Source organism: Anolis sagrei, chromosome 1 (genome assembly GCF_037176765.1).
Source record: "Anolis sagrei isolate rAnoSag1 chromosome 1, rAnoSag1.mat, whole genome shotgun sequence".
Taxonomy (NCBI): Eukaryota; Metazoa; Chordata; class Lepidosauria; order Squamata; family Dactyloidae; genus Anolis; species Anolis sagrei.
The window spans coordinates 219,533,383-219,555,127 of record NC_090021.1 but is presented as its reverse complement, the minus strand read 5'-3'; the positions used below and the strand labels follow the sequence as shown (position 1 = coordinate 219,555,127).

Genomic DNA, 21,745 nt, shown 5'->3' with positions numbered 1-21,745 from the left:
CTCACTTGTGATAGAGGCGGGGCTGAGAGCAAGGCCTCCCCAGAAGATCTTAAACTCCGAGGTGGGACATAGAAGGAGATACGTTCAGACAGGTACGCTGGGCCAGAGTCGTATACTATATATTGCAACCATAGGTTCTCCATTCCAGCTCAGAAGTTTCAGCACCTGCCCTATAAGATGACACCTGGCGTATAAAATGACCCCTGACTTTTGAGAAGATTTTCCTGGGCTAAAATGTAGTCTTATACACCAGAAAATACAGTAAATAGAGACAAACTCAAATTTCTCCTTGATTCAGTGGTTATTCTCTTGGGCTTATTATTGATAGGAATTCAATGTAGTGGAGCATGTGACATCCTCTGTTGTACTTTACCTTGTTCATTATTCTTTCACACTTGGGTGTATTTAGTTAGATAAGCAGATGAAGCCAGAACTTTCTCTTTTCTCATAATGGGAATACTGGTGTCCACCCTTCTGTTTTGTGAGCATCCTGCAAGAAAGGAGTAGTACAGGGGAAGAGGGAACCCACATGCAAGTTCAAGTACTTATACAATCAAGAAGTTCATCTGAAGAATTGTATACACTTAAATATGAAGCTGAATTCTTTATACAGTCCTTTGTTGAAGTGTTATGCAACTCTTTTGCAATAATAGTTCATACATGGTGATTTTAAACGGGGCAAATAGTTTCGTAACCATCATAGTATAGTTTCATAACCATCATAGTAGTCAACAAATGCATTATTTTCTTATCAATGGATTAAAGCATGTGCCTAAGAAATGCAGTATGTTAATGCCTTATATATTTATATTTTAAGGGCCAAAAGTTGACTCATGACTTGCAGCTTCTTCTCTTCTTTATTTCTAGTTACCAGATTAAAACAACATGTATGTAAGGAGGAAAGTATGGCTTAATAAACAATATGGTGTGCTTGAAACCAGAAGCAATGCTTTAAGGGTACTTGCTATCTGTGGGCAATCTGGTTTCATTTGACCAATCATATAAAACATCATTTAGACAGATTTTATCATCATCATAATAAATAAGATGTACTTAGTAGAAAGCTGCCAAGGATTACCTCCTATTCCTGGTTGTCAGTGAAGAAAATGAAATGTTCAAATAATTTAATTTCTTTGTTTTGGCTATTCCAGCTTGCCTATAAAAATTGCTCATTGTGACACTGATAGCTGTCAGGGATTTAGCACTTAGATATAGTAAACAGAATAATTTATATTATATGTTTGAACTTACTCTCATCAGCTCTACATTGTGTAAATCCAGTATAGGAATCATGCCCCCCTCTCCATGTTGCTGCACAGCCACTCCCAGCATGCCTTGGCATTGGTTAAAATGGCAAGAGCTTCTGAGACTTCGAGTCCAACAATAACTGGAGAACGGCATTGTTTCCATTCCTGGTGTAGGTGCTCAAAACAGTGTTTGGAATAAACATATCAATTTTTTTCATTAAAAAAAAATAGCATGTATACAAGAAAAATTCTTATCATCACTTCCTTGATGCCTGCTTTTTCTCTGTTCTTCTACCTCCTATACTGCAAAGGATATAACAGAAAAGAACAGCAATTCAGACTTCACGAAGAACATTTTCACTTCTCTAGAGAAATTCATGCAATTCTAGGATTTGAGGACAGATCCCATTGTTGCCAAGCTCCCTTGTGTATATTTTTTCTGGTGCTTACAACCTATTTCGCTGGTCCTGGGACATTAAGCTACCGCATAATACTCATGTATAAGTTGACTTCATGTCATACTCAGAGAAGGGGATAGCTCCTTTTTGATAGGTAAGCATAGGCATTGAGCTGTCAATAAATTGACCCATTTTTGCGGTTGATTTTTGACTAAAATTTCTAGACTTATACATGAATACATAGGATAATTAATAATTTCCCTTTAGCATCTGTTCATATCAAAAATAAAGGGAGGGAAGAAATGTTTCATTGCAAGATGGAATAATCCCTTTTCATTACTTTGAGATATTACTTGTTTACAGTGATGGGTTCCATGGGAATTTTTCTTGCACTTCATCTAAAGATATTGTTTTTCTCTGATGTCAGGATTGAGAAGTTCAGCCATCATGGTGTAGACCAGCATTTCTCATGCTAGTCAGGACCCCTGGGTGGGGGGGGGGGGTTGCAAAGGGGTGTCAAAGGAGTCACTAAAGACCCACCTGTGTGGGAAGTTTGGCCCAATTCTATCATTGGTGGGGTTCAGAATGCTCTTTGATTGTAGGTGTACTATAAATCCCAGCAACTACAACTCCCAAATGTCAATGTCTATTTTGCCCAAACTCCACCAGTGCTCACATTTGGGTATATTGAGTATTTGTGCTAAGTTTGGTCCAGATACATCATTGTTTGAGTCCACAGTGCTCTCTGGATGTAGGTGAGCTATGACTCCAAAACTCAAGGTCAATGCCCACCAAACCCTTCCAGTATTTTCTGTTGGTCATGGGAGCTCTCTGGATGTAAGTGAACTACAACTCTCCCAAATCATGGTGAATTTTCCTCAAAGACCTCCAATATTTTTTACTGGTCATGGGAGCTCTGTGTGCCAAGTTTGGTTCAATCCCATTGTTGGTGGTATTCAGAATGCTCTTTGATTGTAGGTTAACTATAAATCCCAGCAACTACAACTCCCAAATGAAAAAAATCACCATCTCAACTCCACCAGTATTCAAATTTGGGTGTATCGGGTATTTGTGCCAAATGTGGTCCAGTGAATGAAAATACATCCTGCATATCTGATATTTACATTGTGATTCATAACAGTAGCAAAATTACAGTTATGAAGTAGCAACGAAAATAGCATTATGGTTGGGGGTCAACACAGCATGAGGAACTATATTAAGGGGTCATGGCATTAGTGAGTTTGAGAACCACTGGTGTAGACTGTGAAAGCTGTGCAAATTTTGCCTTTGACCTACAGCTTCTTGTGCCTGACTATAAACTATAAATCATCTTACCTTGAAACACCCTGATGGATTTGGAAAGCTGTGTCATTTCATAATCTGTGTGAAATCTCTTCCCGATCATGCAAAGTTCAGACATCTGCTAGCTATTATCAGCCTAGGCTGCTAGGGATGATAACTCATGGCCATCAGTAGGGCGGAGAGGGGTAGGGGTGGGGGGAGGATACACTTCAAAGTGTTAACAGAATTTAGTGTTTACAGGGCTTGTCTTTTGCACTGTTATTGCTTTCCCTTGGTAATGTGGTTATAACATCCCTTTTCAAAAGCACAGTGTGTCATGGGTCATGCAAGGTATAGTCACAGCATGGCCAGAACGGAAAGCTTGGGGAAGAGATCAACAAACAGCTTTGTTTTATTTTTTCAAAGCAAATAATGACAAAAGTTCAATTTCAGTTTTGCACGCTCAGCTAACTAATTAGGTAGTGACGATACCAAAAGGAGAGATCCACTTGAGGCATACTCAGAACTAAAAAGAATATTAGATTTGCTCTCAGATTTGTCATGGAAACATCTTGTCAACCCAGTAACAATGACGTCAGGCAGGGCCAATGTCACAAGAACAAGTAGTAAGTCTGTTTATAACACACCTGCTCAACAGCAGAAGGATAAGGTACAGAGACGGTTTCACATTTTCCATGCACTAGTGTAATAAAATCTAGTAGCATTTTTAAATGACTTTCCATTAGGTAGGTCTTGGTAGTTGGTTTTGTTTCTCATCATTTCCAAATCAGAACATTTTAGTGACCGGAAAAACTATTTTCTTTCTGCTATGTTTTTATACACTTTGCATGTGAACAAACACTTTTCATTTCTAACCAATGTAAGATTATAGCAGATGATAGCAGGTGGTCATTACAGTAAGACCGCCTTCAAAACTACATCTAATTGAGAATGAATGTTCTACTTATTGTTTATGGGGTGTTTGATTTTCACATCTAATACTGTCGTTGCCTTATATCATTTTAGCATTTGGTGAATAATTGCGTTTCTCTCTTTATTGTAGTCCACATAATCAGCGTGAAAAGTAAGGCACTGTGGATTTGTTGTGTTGTCAAAGGCTTTCATGACTAGGTTCATCACTAGGTTGCTGACTGTATGGCCATGTTCCAAAACATGGTCATACAGCCCAGAAAACTCACACCAACCCATAAGCCGATTGTTTTTGTACCAGTTGTACACACAATAGGCAATAGAACTGAATTATTAATGTTTTAAAATATTATATTCTGCATTGTGTTAGGCAAAACTTGTATGAGTGAAATGGATACGATTATCAGAATACAGTAAACAGGAAATTGGAGGTCAATTAAGTGTAGGTGACACAGAGCATATCGAGGGTACATCAGGTTTCTTAATTTAAATTTGCAAAATGCTGTTAAGCAAAACTAGAAGGCATGGAGGTGAATAGAGATAACCAGTGTAAGATGGCATTATTGTAAATGGGTTAGCATTCGGCAGAAGTAGCACCAACCAGGACTTTCCAATATTAAAACATCACTACAGTATCAAGTTGAAATTTCTAAAGATGCTCTATTATATCCATAAATGTACTTATTGATAAAGTACATAATAGTGACTAGTTAGCAAGGCTATTCTCTTATTTTACACAGGTGTACTCCTAGTGTCAGCACATTGTTTTGGAAATTGTTTATCAGTTACTGTTATTAAAAGGTTAGTGAACAGTTCAGTATATAACTATACAAATAGTTTCCCACAAGTAAGCAAAAGAATGATAGAGTCACAATGAACAATACAAGTGAAATTTGGAATGGCTCCTGGAATATGCTTTTGGACTGTATGATTTTAAATAACTGTTCTAAGTGGTATGTTTTTATTATGTTATTTTAAAGTATAGGTTGTTTTATTTTTATATGTACTCAAGGCATCAAATTGTGCCTTTGTTGTGAACCACGCTGAGTCCCCAGCAGGATGAGAAGGGCAGGATATAAATGTGGTAAATAAATAATAAATAAATGGACTATAAACAAAAAAAAGTATTGAACAACCAATTTGTATGTCATTATCACTGAGATGCTTTTTTTGTCCTAGTCTATCCTGTACTTTTTATTTTGTTATGTTTTGGGAATTTCCCACCAATATGATGCAAGAAAGTAGAAGTGACATACTCTGATTTCTTTGAGGTCAAAAAATGTCCCACAGGTTCACAACAAAGTGTACGTTTATGTTTGTCTTACTTGGTTTTGTTTTAGTTTTCTTCCACTTTGAGTCTTCTGGTTCAGAGCGTCTTAAGCGGAACACACTTGATTTGGTATATAAAAGTATTTCCTTGGATGCAGCACGTTTCATACTATACAATATAGTGGGATTATAATGGAAATCAAACAATTCAAATAATCTAAGTTCAAAATTGAGACAACATAAAATCAAAACACTTCAAGCAATTTAAGTGCTGTTATCATAATACAAAAAGGTTCAATTTAGTCTTCTTTCCAAAGAAGAACTAATACATTTAACAATACCCAGGCCCGTATGTCCTGAAAAACAGTCAGTTGGACTCTGCATAACTTTTATTTCCCTAACATTGAGCCTTATATACATTGCTAGTACTCAACATTCCTTCAAATTCATCATTGTCCTGAAGTGGCAGCATATCTTGACCATGATACTCTTCCACCATCAGCAGTATGCTAATGCATGGCTTCAATTCGAGGATGACCTAGCATTTCCATGCCTTGGGAAATGCACCAAATGCATGTTATGGGACAGCCTTCTTAGAAGGCATCACAGAGAGTTTGCTAAAGAGTACTGTCCATGAGAGTTTTTTTGTTTTGCTGAAGATGTTCTGGAATAATGTTTTCAGATGCTCTAGGGTGAACTGTTAGTTTATCAGTGATTCTATATGTTATTTCTTTTGTTTTCATTTATCTTGTGAGGACTCCACGTTTCTCAAGGCATCTCATTGCTCTGAATTGGCAGCTCGCCAAGATGAGACAGTACAATTCCTCCAAGATTTTATGTTGTCCATGATGTATCCCATCAGTAGTAGCAGGTCAATGAATGGTTTCAGCTAAGTCATGTCCCAGGGCTTCCATGCTTTGACTTTGTTAATTTTCCACTCAAGCCATGACCTGAATACTGGCTGTTCATGCCTCTGAATTTGTGTCATAGGTTATTGCTATATCTCTGGTTTCTTTTCTGTGAATTGCCTGTGAATGTCTGCAGAGGTCTTTGGTGTATTTTGTTTGTGTGTGTTTTTATTGTTTTTGAACAGGATTAAATCAGTGCTTATTTGTTACCCTTCAGCCTTTCAGAGGGAGGATTAGTTGTTTCTCAGCCAGGCCCTCATACCATCTTTTCTGATTCATGTTTTAAAACACAAAATGGCATTAAACTATTGTTATTGATATTATATTGTGTGGTGGAAAAAAAGAAAAACTGATAACCACAAAATGTAATCGCTATTTGGGATCAAATTCTTTCTTTTATTTAACAGTACAGAAGCAAAGAGAAAGGCTATGTGCACCAAAATGTATGAGCCATTCATATTCAGGCTGGTTCTTCCTTTGTCCTGTTAAACCAGTGGTTATCAACCTTTTTTGACCACTTTGACTAGGGACCACTCTCCAACATTAGTACCAAAAGGGTTATGAATCGGTTTTTTGGTCAACTTTAGATTCGGTCTTATTTGGGGTGCTGATTCAGAAAATTGCATTAGGTATACCACATCAGCTCGAATTTCTGATACAGAACATATGCCATCCAGTAGTTGCCACAGAAAACCATATTTAATAATCTAGAGCTGATGTGGTAGTAGTGTTTTTTTTTTGTGGGTAGTCAGCCTCTCCTCTCCTAATATCCCAGTTGCCTCGGCACTATAAGAGGGTTTCACAAGACCATTCGCTCTCATTGCCATGTAGTTTTGAGGCAATGGTGTAGTAATGGTGAGGCCACGGACCATATTTTCGTTCTTGGGTACCATTAGTGGTCCATGGACCACAGGTTGGGAACCACTGTGTTATACCAAGAATTTCTGAAGTGTTATAATTTAGTGGCTTCTTAAAAGTAGGTTCACAGACTGAGTGTGATTTTTCTAATCAATGAATATCAAGAGATTCTAACCTCAGTCTTCACCCATTCATGTAACATTCCCTAGATTGTAGCCTTTATTTAATGCCGCACATTTAAATGAGCAGTTGGGTTGAAAGCTCAAATACTGTATGTTTGCAAAGGAAGAAGCCTCTTACCTCAGAGTTCTTTCTATATAGTGCTCTCCAGATATTTAGGTTACAAATCCCATTGTGCCTGGCTATGGTTGTCTGGTCATTGATTGGAGTTGTAGTTTAAAATATGTGAGGGGCACCAGCCTGTAAGAGGGTACTTTGATGTGTGTTCATTAATTGATACTTTCCATAGAAAGTGTATCAGTGAATTCCACTCAACTCTTTTGTGTAAATTCAGTCCAATAAAGCATTGTGAAATTTATTCTAGGCTTTTCTTGAGTCACAGTTAGATGCTGGGCCCTAATTTACACCAACTATGCCTGAGAATACTCTATAAAAATGAAAAACAGCAACACTCAAATTAAATGGGAAACAACCTCAGAAAAAAATGACAAAGATTGAAGGAAACCTCTCTAAAACGGGGCAAAAGGGAATCTGACTTCAAGAGCCATCTGTTTTATGCATAATTTGAATAATCCCTTTCAATTAAGATTAAAACCAGTTTCATATAAAACATCTGTTCTCCAATTTCAGCATTTGGGGGATGGAAAACACTAGGGAGTAACGTGAACCCATCCATCAGGATTTTATTTTATGCATTCTGAATTGATGCTTGGTTGCTCAAGTTGATGTTGCTAAGTATGTTCAACAATGCTTATTATCTTAGCAATATCAAACCAATCAGGTTTTTAGCTCACCTTATTTTTCCACTAATGTCTTTGAGATGTACAGCCGTCCTAGGGATTTGGGCTGCCAAGTTTCACTAACACCTCCTAGGAAAAATTTAAAGCAAACCCCACCCACAAATAAATGAACACAAGCAGAGAGGTTTATCAGTGTGAAGCCCATGTAAAAGTGAACTATTTGGCACTGCAATAAGTGATTAAATCTACATTCAGAGAAAAGTCCTTCTTTCACATATCATTAAACCAACCACAATTGTAAGGATAGTGATAAAGTTTGAATAATAATAATAATAATAATAATAATAATAATAATAATGCATATTTATACCCCGCCACCATCTCCCCAACGGAGACTCGGAGCAGCTTACATGGGGCCAAGCCCGAACAACAAACTACAAATAACAATACAAATTGCAGTAAAGTAAACAACAAAACATTAAAATGTAAAACATCAAAACCTGTAAAACAATATACACAGAACATAGGAACCAAACATAATGACAGAGAGCAGGCCACATGTACATAAAATGATTTAAAAACTCCGGATGAGATAAGGGGGGGAGAACTAATTGTAAGGGAGAACTCATAGAGAGATAGGAACTTCGTACATGGGGGGGGACTGGACTCCTGGGACAAAAATGTTGAGGGAGCACTAGCATAAAATTATATGGCTACACTCCCAAAGCACAATGGCAGAGCCAAGGTTTCTAACGTAGGCTTTCCTAATCTCTCCGAGCAATGAATTCCAGAGTCGGGGGGCCACAGAGGAGAAGGCTCTCTCCCTTGTATCCACAAGGCAAGTCTGAGAGACTGGCAAGGGTGAAAGGAGGGCCTCGCCCGGAGATTGAAGGGTTTGGGCTGGTTCATGGAGAGAGATAAGACAAGTGTCTGAAAATCCCTACCACCGCTAATGTAATTCCATTGCAACTGGTTGAATTTGATTAGTTCTGTTCTGATACGTTGGTGTAAGAAGGTTGCATCCATATTTACAGACATATTTTTTAACCTGTTTTGCCTTCTGATTCTTACCACACACAGTTTATTTTCCAGGAAACAGTAAAGTAGAATTATTTATTCTCATAAATATAAGTTAGTAAATCTCTTCATCTTTTACAAAAAATAGCTTAGGTAGAAATTCATTGAAGGGTGTAAAGGTCTCATCAAGCCACTGCATCTCTAAGAAATGCCAAGTACTTCATTCAGTGCTATGTTAGGCAATGTTTTCCTAGAAATGCTTGATGTGTGATGTGCCACTGACATCTCTGTCATAGATGTGCTTGGTTGGTTGATTCTTAACGGGTGTTCTGGGAAATGATTGAGAATGCCTAAAAGGTGGACACATTTTATATAATCTTTTGTTGTAATGTGTGTTGTGAAGGTGCTGTAGCATGAAACTTGGAATATGTTTGCTTCCTGCTGTATATTTTGGGGGTGTTGTATACCTCCATGAATTCCTAATCTCACTCTTAAGTTCTGCAGCCAAAAATATCAAGCATCATGACACATGGACACTCATCCCTGCTGTCTTTGAAAGCAGTCATTCTGAATAAACTACTGTTCCGGTGCAATGTGTACATGACTTTTTTTTCCTGAATTACATCTAAAAAATATTTTGGACAGAACTGCTCAAACTGTGTAGCAGAAGGTTATGCACAAACTGATTACTTCAGTCCAAGAACCAGCAGAGTCAGGATGTAGTTGTGGCTCCCAATGAGCCACAGTCTGCCCAGACAATCTGGAACATGGAAAGGTACATGTGGCCCGAGAGCAAGAAAACAGCTTGGATTTCACCTAATATATCCATCTGTCCTCGTGCACTGCAGTTGTCTCTTCCACTTGTTTCAAAGCAAAGGGCACACAAACACTAACTCCTATTTGTGTGTGTTTTTCCTTTTATTTGGCAGGATCAGAATTGATTAATTTATCCTTCCTCTTTCTATATCATTACTCCAGTCAACAAGACAGTTTAACAGTACTTTAAAACATCTGGTCCAGAACTGTTGTCCATGGGAAGCTGATCTAGACGATGCTATCTCTTACTCCAAACACAAGCTGAGCACCAGCCCCCGAATCCTAAAGCAAACTCTCCTTCTAAAAGGAGCCTACATCTTACACAACTACACATCTTACACAATTACACAACTTACACAACTACACATCTTACACATCACAACAAACTCACTGCCAAATCAGAATCTCCATAGTGCCTCTTCTCTCATTCTGATCACAACATATTTCTATGTCTTTTTCTATAATATTGGCTCATTTTAACTGTTGATACGTGTCATGTATCAACCGTTGTTAACAAAATGACCCCTAATTCCTACAATTTTTGTGTGAAATTGGTGCTGAAACTAAACCTTCTTTGTTGACGTATCCCACTTTTCCTATAACGTGTTGCATCACAATCCATGTCACTAATATGGAGCATTGGTAGGGAATGCGATCCCAGTAATTGGGTAAATTATATGACATATTAATGGGTGGAAAATAATCATATAGCTATGCCAGTTCTGAGAGCCAGTTTTGAGTAGTGGTCTGAATGTGGGACTAGGAACTTTATCACACTAAAAAGCTATAGCACGACTATTCCACCAACTGCAAGATTCCATCTTATGGAATCCTGGGATTTGTAGTTTAGGGAGGAACATTTAGAATTCTCAGATAGGGTGCTGTAATGTCTCACCAAACTACAAATCATAATGTCTTTGAAATCTGACTATGACTGGCTTTGGACTGGGTCGTTAGTCATTGAATCATACTTGGATTTGGCTATATAGTAAATAATATGGTGGATAATAATGTTTTAAAATGGATTTTAAACATAATGTTTTATCTATTGAATAATGTTGTATGTATAGTGTTCCCTCACTACTTCGCGGTTCGCTTTCCGCAGACTTGCTGTTTCGCGGGGAGGAAGGAGGAGGAGGAGGAAGAAGAGGGGGCTTGCTTTCTTTTCCAAAGGTTTGGAGTTGTGCAAGCTGAAGGCATCAGAATATCGCATGGGAAAGGAGGAGGGCGAAAAGGAGGAGGGCTTGCTTCCTTTCCTTCCTTCCCCGCACGAGTAGGGAGGAAGGAGGGTAAAAAGGAGGAGGAGGGCTTTCTTCCTTTCCTTTCTTCCCCGTGCAAGCAGGGAAGGAGGAGAGGGGGAAAGAAGAGCATCCCTACTTCACGGATTTTCACTTATTGCGGGTGGTCCTGGAACATATTATGTGTTTTTATATATTGTCGGTATCAAATTGCTGCCATTGTAGGCCACCCTGAGTCCCCCCTCTGGGTTGAGAAGGATGGGGCATAAATGTTGGAAATATAAAGATACTGTTTGAAATATTCAGATGTTTGTTTTTTCCGTGATCATGTCATCAGCCTTGCTAATTGTAACCTACAGGCAAAGGAAAGAAAATGTGAGTACTGCTACCTAATTTAATAAGGACAAAATATCATAAAATGGTCAGGAAACACTGTGTAATTTTCACAGAGAACGTTATGTCCTGCTTTTCCCCCTTTAACCCAAGTGTGCAGCAGGACAATGCCAAACATTATACAGCTGAAAATCAGCAAGTGGCAAGAACATGCTTTTCCTAGCTGTGTTGACAGGTTTAATATTTCACCACAAACAACACTCAGCCTTTCCCTTCCTCCCCTCTAACAGTTTCTCATCGTCTTATCTTTCTGACTTCGCTACTCTGTTACTCTCTAAATTTCATGTATGCTGACAATATAGATGTCAACTGGTCAAAAGTTTTAATTAAAATTGCAGTCTATGCTAATATATTTAATGAACAAAGCACTTACTATACATCATCCTGGACTTGTTCAATATTTATGATCAGAGCTCTTATTAGTTCAGGCAGCTGTGTCTTGATGGTATTTTCTTATTTGCCATACTTTGCCTCACATTTATTCATTATCTGTAACAGATTTTTCCTTTCCATAAAAGAGTTAATATTCCTATCTGTGATATCATTTATTTAATGGGGCCCTAGGAGAAACAATACTTGATTTGTTTCAACAAATGCTGGTAGAGATTTCTTTGTGTTTATGGCACACCTTCTTTGTTTATATGATAGTCAGCCACCTGAATGATCAGGAACATATGCATTGTCTTCAGATCTAAACCAATTGGGAGGATTTAGGCATGGAGAAATCTACTTGATGGCAGAGATTTTGCTAGTACATTCTAGTCCTAGAGTTTACTAAAGTACCTGGCTTTTGCTCCAATAATCTTCTTAAGATGTTTCAAAGAACTCTGTTGCTTTGTCTCTACAGGTTGAACATCACTTACATAAAATACTGAAATCCTAAACACTCCAAAATCCATAATTGTCCTCATGAGTGACTGAAATGTAGCACTCTTGTTTTTCTTGGTTCACTGTTTTGTGCAAAAAATATTTAAAATTGTATGTATCAAAATTATCCTTAGGTTATGTGTTTAAGAAATGTGTGAATAATACATTGATATTGTATTTATACTCGGGTCCCATCTCCATGATAATTCAAAAAATCCCAAATCCAAAACACTTCTGGTCCCAAGCATTTCGGATACAAGATTCAAATTGCATTAACATATTTGGCCCTGTCATCCTTGTTTTGGGGTTTTTTTTAATTGTCATTTGTACATCTCACTCTGACAGTTTGAGAATTCTCCTGAATTTTTTATAGGATTACAGTACAATCAGATTCAAGAAGCTGAATCTATTCTACAGTGAGATTTATAAATTTTATCCCATCTCTACTCTTTTTACATATTTTATTTTCTCCTGCTCGGGCTCATGTTAATGTTTTACTTCTCCTTTTATTGAATGCAGATCTGTTGGTGCTTTGTAAAAAGCCCGTAAAAGAAAATTGATAAAATTTAATGGGGGGATTTATTACTCAAATAAAGAGAATAGAAAAAGACACCGCTAAGGCACAAGAGGAAGCATTGTTCTAACTGTTGTCCTCTAACTGTCTGTTATCCAAAGGCATTGAATAGTTGCTATATGTAAAGCTGTCTTGAGTCCCCTTCAGGGTAGAGAAAGACAGGATACAAATAGAGTAAGTAAATAATAAATTACTATTGGGGAAGATCAATAATATGTTGGGGACGTTCCTTCTTTTTCCTGCCTTGCTTTCATTGCTTTTGCCTTCTTTGTTGGGTATTGCCTCCTGTTGTTTTTTAGTCTCCTAAATATAGTCTTTATAACTGATGTTACTGAAATATTAAAAATAGCTCTGCATTTAGCAGTCTGCTCTGGTTCTCAACAACTGCTTAATTAAATGCTTCCTCAGACTCTATGCTCATGTGGAACAGTTGAGCTGCCCTATGATCTCTCACAAGAAAATCACAGTAATAAGCTATGATACCTTCCATCTCCACCCCACCCCAGCACCCAGCAATGTATTTTAGAGCAGAAGAGCCATTATTGGTGCTGTTAGAACATACATGTGCCTAAGGGGTGACAACTTACCACATTCTTTCTGTATGGCCTGATATGGGCAACTGGATGATAGCTTTCATAATAGAGTCAGATAATTGGTTTCTCCTCATCCCCAGCTAAACTTCAGATAATTATTTTAAAAGCTCATTGTACTTCTGATACTGTACAGTGTGTTCAGAAAAGACTGGATGGAAAAGCTCAGCAGTGCTTCTGGAGAGGCTAGAAGAGCAGCATGGCCCTTCAGATGAAACTTCAAATAGTGTTCAAGCAACTTCTTACTTGAAAGAACTTTCTGCCATCAGTAAAATTAGGTAGAATTAATCTGGCCCTTCACCCCGCTATGATGGGGCCATAACTCTCTTTGTATCCTAAAGTGGCATTTACCAAATGAGAAAAGATGAGACATTATTTTTAGGAACTAAAGATCAGGGTCAAAGAGTGTGGATGTGCTAGAGTTCAGATGTACTGTACTACTGCCTAACTGGTCTTGTCTCAGAGCATTAAGAATATAATAAGCTATTGGCAAGAGCTGTGTGATAAATTGATTTTATGTTAGTCCTTGTCTGAGGCACTAGGGTCACAAATAATTGATGGGGAAGCTTTGGATGTTTACTGTACTACTACTTAGCTGAGAGTCATTCTCTGGAAGCTGTGGGCAGCAATTGTGTGTGTATTTATATGTAGACCTCAGTTGAATGGCAAATGCTGCAACTAGACATTGGCTCGGGGGGGGGGGGGGGAGTGGTATAAGATGTGCCAATTAACAATCAGAACATAGCCAGATAACTTTTGAACATTTAGAAAATGTGATCTCTGTTTTCTACAGACTGGTTTTCTACAAGACAGGTTGGCCAGGAAATGGGATCCACCATAGCTGCATTAGCTCACAGAACGAAATACGAAGTGGTTCTGTAAAACCTTTTGGGGGTGGCCATAATAAGCCCTAGGAAAGATGGTAAAGAAGAATCCCCATTCTTGGAAGCTTCCTGAAGCAGCAATCTTAATTTTGGTCTTTGTTGTTTAGAATTAGATGCTGAACTTATTATGCAGTTGAGTATATTTGAATTTCTAGGAATTCTGCCTTGCAAATCAAACATCCTACTCAGGCCCATAGCCAGGATTTTGATTCGAGGGCTGCTGAGTTTAATTCCCGGGGGGGGGGGGGGGGGCTGAGGATCTACCCTAGCAAACCTTTTGTATCGTTATCCCAATAGCCCCATGCATATGGGATAAATTGACCATGGTGATCAGATCATGATATGAATAAACATAAAAGTGTACATAATGTACCATTAAGGCCTTCTCATGAACCACTTTGAGAATTTGGGGGGGGGGGGCTTAACCCCCCCCCCCCCCATGCCTGATCCTACTATATATTGTCTGGGCATGTATTCCTCTTCCTTCAATCTGGCATTCAATTCAAAACAGAATAACTTGGTATAATAGAGGAAACATGGACACCTAGTGGTTTTATGCAATGCATGCAGGTTGTGTTTAACTTTTCTTGAACTAAATTTTTTAAAAAATGAAGTTGTTGTGTTATCTAGTTGTATTACAAAGATATATAAGCCAGAAGCTGCTGAAGATGATACCAAAGAAAAGATGCTTGCACCTTGTCCTTAGGTGCAATTGAAATCAAAAAGTTAAAATTTGTGTTGAACCAGGTTGTCCATTCTAAAAGGAAATGATTTGCCAATTTTTGCCAGAGAGAAGATATGGTCAAACAGCTCAGGAAGAAACAAGTAGGAAAGGGCAAGAGTGAAAAAAGGAAATAGGAATACATTCTCCAATGATGCATGGGGTCCTGTTTCTCGATGGATATGACATGCTTAGTATATGCCCAAATAATAAGTTCTGAAGTTATTTGGTTGCGAACTCTATAGCACACAACCAAGAAAGTACATTGCAAAGGGCAGGTGTTTCCCTGTGATCATAATTACATTTTATCTCATAAATCAGCAGTCTTTATTACACAGTCAGCTATATAGATCAGTAAGACCAACATGGGCAGTTGTTTCCACTGCATGCAGCAGCAATCTAACATTCAAGTTCCGTGTAGTTGTTGTTGTTTATTTGACTCTTTGTGACCTCCTGAATTGGCCATCACCACCCCCAGCTCCTTCAAGGTCAAGCCAGTCACTTCAAGAATAACATCCATGCATCATGCCCTTGGTTGGCCACCCTTCCTTTTAGATTTGACCATATTCTTCTTTTACAACAATTATGTTGTAATTTATAATTGAATTACAAATACAAATTATCTGTTGAGATAATGGAGTGCAACAGAGCTTGTCTCAATGAAAGAATTTAGGTTGATTTTTCTTTCTCTCACCATTTTAATATTTGTTGGACATTTGTTTTATTCATAGGTCATTAAAGGTTAGAATAGAACACATTTTTAATGGTCTGCCTTTGGTTATCCATATGGATTTTCTCCAGTCCTTCTGTTGCAAAAATGAGATAAGATATTCAATTTACTGCTAATAAAGACATCATTGAAATGAAAAGCAAGAAATAGCCTCTTGGCATAGGTTGCACTTTAGCTGGATTGTGTTAGATCTTGTATAGATTGCATTTAGCAGCATTTGTATTTCTGAATTTAATTTTTCCAAAGTTCCTTTGCTCTATTGTCCCCTTGGTCTCATTCTAGTTTGACAAACGGAAGCAAGTGTCTGCTTTATTTAATTTGGTAACGCACCATTAACACTGATGGCACTCTTTAGCTAACAATTATGGTAATAACCATTGTTTGTCTCCCAAGGGGAAGAGTCGGTGTCCTATGGGCCCCATCACTTTAAAACTAGCCATCTTGCTATAACTATTCCTTTTTAAGGGAACATATTATGAGGAACTCTGTGAAACATGCCTAGTTAATGTAAATTGGAATGCAAGGAAACTATAGACATTGCAGATAGAAGGCTTGTGTAGGCATTCATTTGAATCAAGAATGCCTTTGTTTTGTTTCTTATGGTCTCCCACCTAAACAATGGGCAGGCTCTGAACCTGCTAGGCTTTAACAGTGAAAAGACATCATGGAATGTCCATTTTTCCTCAACTGCTTGCTAAACTAGACATAATATGGGAAATCCATGATCAAATATTCTGTGAATGAGAAGAAAAAATGAATGCCTGTGTCATGGGTTTACAAGAACAAAACTACAGAGAATTACACAGTACTAGAGGTGATTGATCTGACCTTTTTCTCATTCAGTGCTATTGTCTGCTCAAGGAGCTGAGCACACAAGTATCTGTATGAAATAGCTGTAAGCGTTTTCGATTTGGACAAAGAGCAGCTTCACCTGGGGAAGGTTGATTCTCAAATGAACTACTGAGAAGAGCTTATCTCATTTGACCCTAAAAGTGAACTCCAGTTGAATCCCTATAATGGCTATTTAATCATTATTCCAGGAGGTGGTACTAATTACAGTAATCCTGCATTACATTTAGTTTAGCTCTCAGACTATAGCTATCACCAATAACAGGGCATCAAGTAATCTATTCAGATAGGATGTGTCAGGCTGCAAACTGGGAGCAAGCTATAGCACAATGGTTCCCAACCAGTGGCTGCAGCACAGCAGTGGGCCACAAGAGCGAAAATCCAGTTCACGAACCTCCTTCCTCTTTAATTATTTTATTTCCACTCCTTTCTGCAGAACTGACAAGCCCTGCCCCTTTTGATACTAATGTTTGAGACTGGGCCCTGGTCAAATGGGCCTTGATCAAAATGGGCCCTGGTCAAAAAAGGTTGGGAACCACTGCTATAGAGCATACTAAGAGAAACGACATAGTGAACTAAGACTGTGAATAATTGCAATGGAAAGAATAATGTTAATCAATGATTCTGAGTAGTGGAATCAAATGCAACAGCAAATATCACTTTGTGACACATTCTTTCTCATTCCCATTTTCTCTCCTCACAGTTGTCTGGAGGATGTGAACTAACTGTGGTACTACAAGACTTTCTGGCCAGCCATAGCAGTGAGCTGAGTATCCAAGTGGGACAAACTGTGGAGTTACTGGAAAGGCCAAGTGAAAGACCAGGCTGGTGTTTGGTACGGACAACAGAGCGAAGTCCACCTCTGGAAGGCCTGGTCCCCAGCAGTGCCCTTTGCATTTCCCATTCCCGAAGCAGCGTGGAGATGGATTGCTTTTTCCCTTCAGGAAAAGGTAGGCAAAAATTGAACATGACTGATTTTTCCTTCACTTTACTTCCAATAGCAAAAAGAAACTTAAGGTGCATACAGAAGTACATAATTCCATTGCAAGAGCATAGCATCCTGGAGAGAGAGAAAAATAAACAAAACCCTTATTCATTCTTCTGGCTACACATTGATTAGGTTAGAAAGGAGAGCATTCTCTTTTGTTCTGTAAATCTGCGTTGCTAAGAGAATTTTATATCGGTTTTATCAGCATGACTTGGCTTGTGATCTTGACCAATAACTCTTTCCTCTAGAGAAAAAGGAGGAAAAACAGCTCCGCTGTTCTTTATAAAACCTTGTGTATTCCACTGCATCGAGGAGGATTAGGAACTGCAGAGAAGACTTGGAGTTGTTGGAATTCCAAGAGACATGTCTCCCTTGAGACATCCTTAATAAGGCAGTGTTCTCTTTGGTCTCCTGGCAAATTCCTAGAAAAAATGGCGTTCAGTGGAGCCCCAGTGGTGCAGTGGGTTAAACCACGGAGGTGCTAAACTTGCTGACCAAAAGGCCGCTGGTTCAAATCCGGGGAGTGGGGTGAGCTCTCATTGTTAGCCCCAGCACCCAGAGCTAATGGTCAAAGAGATATCTATCCACTACCATCATCACCCCAATCTAATGATACATTATTTTCTTGGTTGCTTCCACGAGAAAAACAAAAATGAGCACTTTAAAAAATAGATATATCTGAGAAACATTTGGGCAAGCCCTTCACTTTATAAAACACAATCATAGTATGTTGCAATCCTTTCTTCTTGTGGGGGACACTTGTATCACAAGGATGGGGAAGCCCAGAGGTCTTAGGATCATTTCCCTGGACTCTCTGGGAGCTGCATCGATCTCTCCAGATGAAAATAGAAAGTGATGAGCCTTGTGGGAATGGGAGGACTGCCTGCAGTTTGTTAACCAGTCTTATCTCATTGAAAAAGCTAGTGAAGCTTTGGAGTTGGCTCAATAAAAAAGTATTGCTGCTCTCCGGATTCTGCATTCAGTTGTATTGAAGCTTTTACTCTAGGCTGCTTTTTGTTACAAATGAGTGTGCTATTCCCAATTCCATTCACAAGAGGGCACTACTGAATTACATTGCTCTAACTCAAATTGTTTCAATCAGATACATAGTGTCTTTTAAATAATTGAGAGGGATCTAACTCAAATTGTTTCCATCAGATATACAGTGTCTTTTTAGAGTGTCCATAATAGCTCTGCAACAGCCTGGTGAAGCATCCTTGAGTGGAGTTGTATTTGCTCCTCCTGCATCTTTTGCATTGTGTTGCCTTTCTTCAGCCCAGACCAACTTTAGTATGAAAATGTGAGCACTCTAAACTTGCTAAGACCTTCATGTGTCATATTAATTACACACTCTAAGGAAATAACAGAAAAGACTGCAGAGGGGTCGCCAAAGGCCATCAGAAAACACATATTTTTGATGGTCTTAGGACCCCTTTTGGCAGAGAAGGCTGAAGATCACGCCACCTGGTCTCTTCCTTTTTGGTGTTGGTGAACTACAACTGTCTCTCAGAATTCAAAAACAGACACACACACCCCCAACCCAACCAATATTCAATGTTGGCCATGTAGGTAGTATGCCAAGTTTAGTTCAAATCCATTGTGGGCTCCAGAGTGCTCTTTGATTGTAGGTTAACTATAACTCCCAGCAAATTTGGGTGTATTGGGTATTTGTGCCAAATTTGGTCCAGTGAATGAAAATACATCTTGCATACCAGATATTTACATTATAATTCATAACAGGAGCAAAATTACAGTTATGAAGTAGCAACAAAAATAATTTTATGGTTGGGGGTCACCACAACATGAGAAACTGTATTAAGGGGTTGCAACATTAGGAAGGTTGTGAACCACTGCCCTAAAGTAAGGTTGTAAACAGTGTTAGAAAGATGTAAAATAGCATGGACATGTTTGGATTTTGATAGAACTAGGTTTCTACCACAGACAGCCTGGAGGCTTTTTTAAAAAAAAACATCTATTTTGGACTACAGGCAAGCTGTTTCTGAACACACATGTGTATCCAGACTTGTGTTTGTTTACCAGATTTGAGAAACCAAAGGTATCATTAAAGTTAGCTGATCTTGTTGAATGCCTCCCGCAAGATACTCCTAAAGAACTAGCAATTCATCAAGTTCCTTTTTTTTTATTTCCTCTGTAAATGTTGTCATAAAATGGGAAAGGCTATTTTAGAGGAACAACTTTCTTGCTATTCTATTTAAAACCTTGAAAGGGGTGTTTATAGGATAGATAGTGCAAGCCTACCACATTTCCTTTTATTTTCAAAAGGAGATGGAAAGCAAAACATGTTCCTTTATCAGCCTGACTACATTTCAAAAACCATTGAACCATAACACACTCTGACTTCATAAAATCACACCTTGTTTCCTCAGCTGCCTCTAAAGGAATAGTGTTTTGGTACTGTGAAAGGTGTGCCCAGAGCCATCAGGTATGTCAGTACTCTGACTGTGGAATAGGCACAGAGAGGCACGTCAGACACATGTTGAAGGGGCCTTGGCTAGGCATATTTTCCACTCTCAGAATGGGTAGGAACATATGCCTAACCAAGAACTAATATACTTATTTCTCCTCCAATTACATCCAATACAGACCTGTAATGGCTTTGGGTTTGTCAGTTCATTTTCTATAGTGTCTCCTTCACAAATACATAGGCAAATGTGAATGACATTAATCACCCCCCCCCCCCCAAGACACCTTGCAGGACTGAAGCTCTCCATTGTACCTATTCCTACAGAAAATGGAGATATTTATAAATAAAAAGTAAGCAGTTTACTGTATATCATGCAGCTATGGACAAGTCTACATAGGGATCGCCAAATGCAGCATTGCCGAAACATGAATCAAGGAACATGAAAGACACTGCAGACCATTTCAACCAGAGAAGTCAGTCATAGCAGAGCAGTTGATGAACCAACTTGGACACAGCATATTATTTGAGAATGCAGAAATGCTGGACCATTCTCACAACTACCATGTCAGAAGCCACTGAAATCCACAAGCAGGTGGACAATTTCAACAGAAAGGAGGAAACCATGAAAATGAACAAAATCTGGCTACCAGTATTTTAAAAAACTCTAAAATCAGGACAGTAGATAAAGAACAACACTAAAAACCCCAGGGGAATTCCACAGAGGAAACAATCAGGGCCAGCTAACACTTCCCAACAAAGGATTCTCCCAGACAGGAAGCAGCCAGGCTTTGAAGTTTCAGGCTTTTCAGTGCTAATCAAGCTGGCCAGTTGCAACATTCACGCTTGCCTCAAGCAGACGAGAGTTCTTTTTCCCACCTTGAACATTCCACAGATACACAAACCCCACTTGCCTAGTTTCCAACAGACTTCATAACCTCTCAGGATGCCTGCCATAGATGCAGCCTGGAAAACTCGCAGCAACCCACTGAGCAGAAAACCTTTCCTGTACAATGTATTTCATGGCTGGAATCACTGGGCTGCTGTGTGGTTTCCGGGCTGTATGGCTATGTTCTAGCATCATCTTCTCCTGACATTTTGCCTTTATCTGTTGCTGGCATCTTTAGAGGATATTCTGAAGATGCAGGATCCTCTGAAGATGCCAGTCACAGAAGCAAGTGAAATATCAGGAGAAAATGCTGCTAGAACATAGCCATAGAGCCTGGAAACCACACAGCAGCCCATTTTCTGTACACCTCATGTTTTAAAAAAGAACTCACCTGGGTCTGAAGTGGCTGAACCACCCACTCACAAATGTTAGAAATACAACCCTTTAAAAAACATTTCTTCACTGTGGGGCAAGGGATTTCCAAATGGTGGATATTGCTTCCACATCTCCTTGAATGCATTTTGGTGCATTCTGGGCAAAAACATATTTACAAAATTGCAAAAATAATTGGCCCTCACAACAGTAGACCTAGGCTTTCTTAAAATGTTTTAATTTTTTTTGTCCCCTGTGGTTTTCTTTGCTCCCCCCCCCCCCCAAAAAAAGTCAACATTTCCTGCCCAGTGAGTATGCTAATTAAATTATGGAGGAAGACAGGAGATCCTTCCAGATCATGTTTTTCCCCTGAAGATTGTTTTCCTGTAAATCTTTGCTGGTACCTCTTTGAATACTACATTTAGGTGACAGAAACAGCAATCAGATAAACGAGACAACTATTAGTTTATGTAATGGACTGCAGCAGAGAAGAGACAATGGGATGCCTGACCTTATCATGATTAAAAGAAAAATGGAAAGCATCCTTGTGTCTTAAGTAAACATATAAGGTGCAGTCTAGGTTA

General features: G+C 38.8%; 1 protein-coding gene across 9 annotated transcripts in view; it reads left to right on the top strand.

Moving 5' to 3' along the window:
• The window catches only part of KALRN (kalirin RhoGEF kinase), a 607,994-nt gene that overhangs the window by 480,704 nt on the left and 105,545 nt on the right, over positions 1-21,745 (top strand). For all 9 annotated transcript variants that reach the window (XM_067473328.1, XM_067473327.1, XM_060774943.2 and 6 more), the window contains one exon: positions 17,194-17,440. In XM_067473328.1, the coding sequence (XP_067329429.1) occupies positions 17,194-17,440 (247 nt within the window). The remainder of the gene's footprint in view (positions 1-17,193; positions 17,441-21,745) is intronic.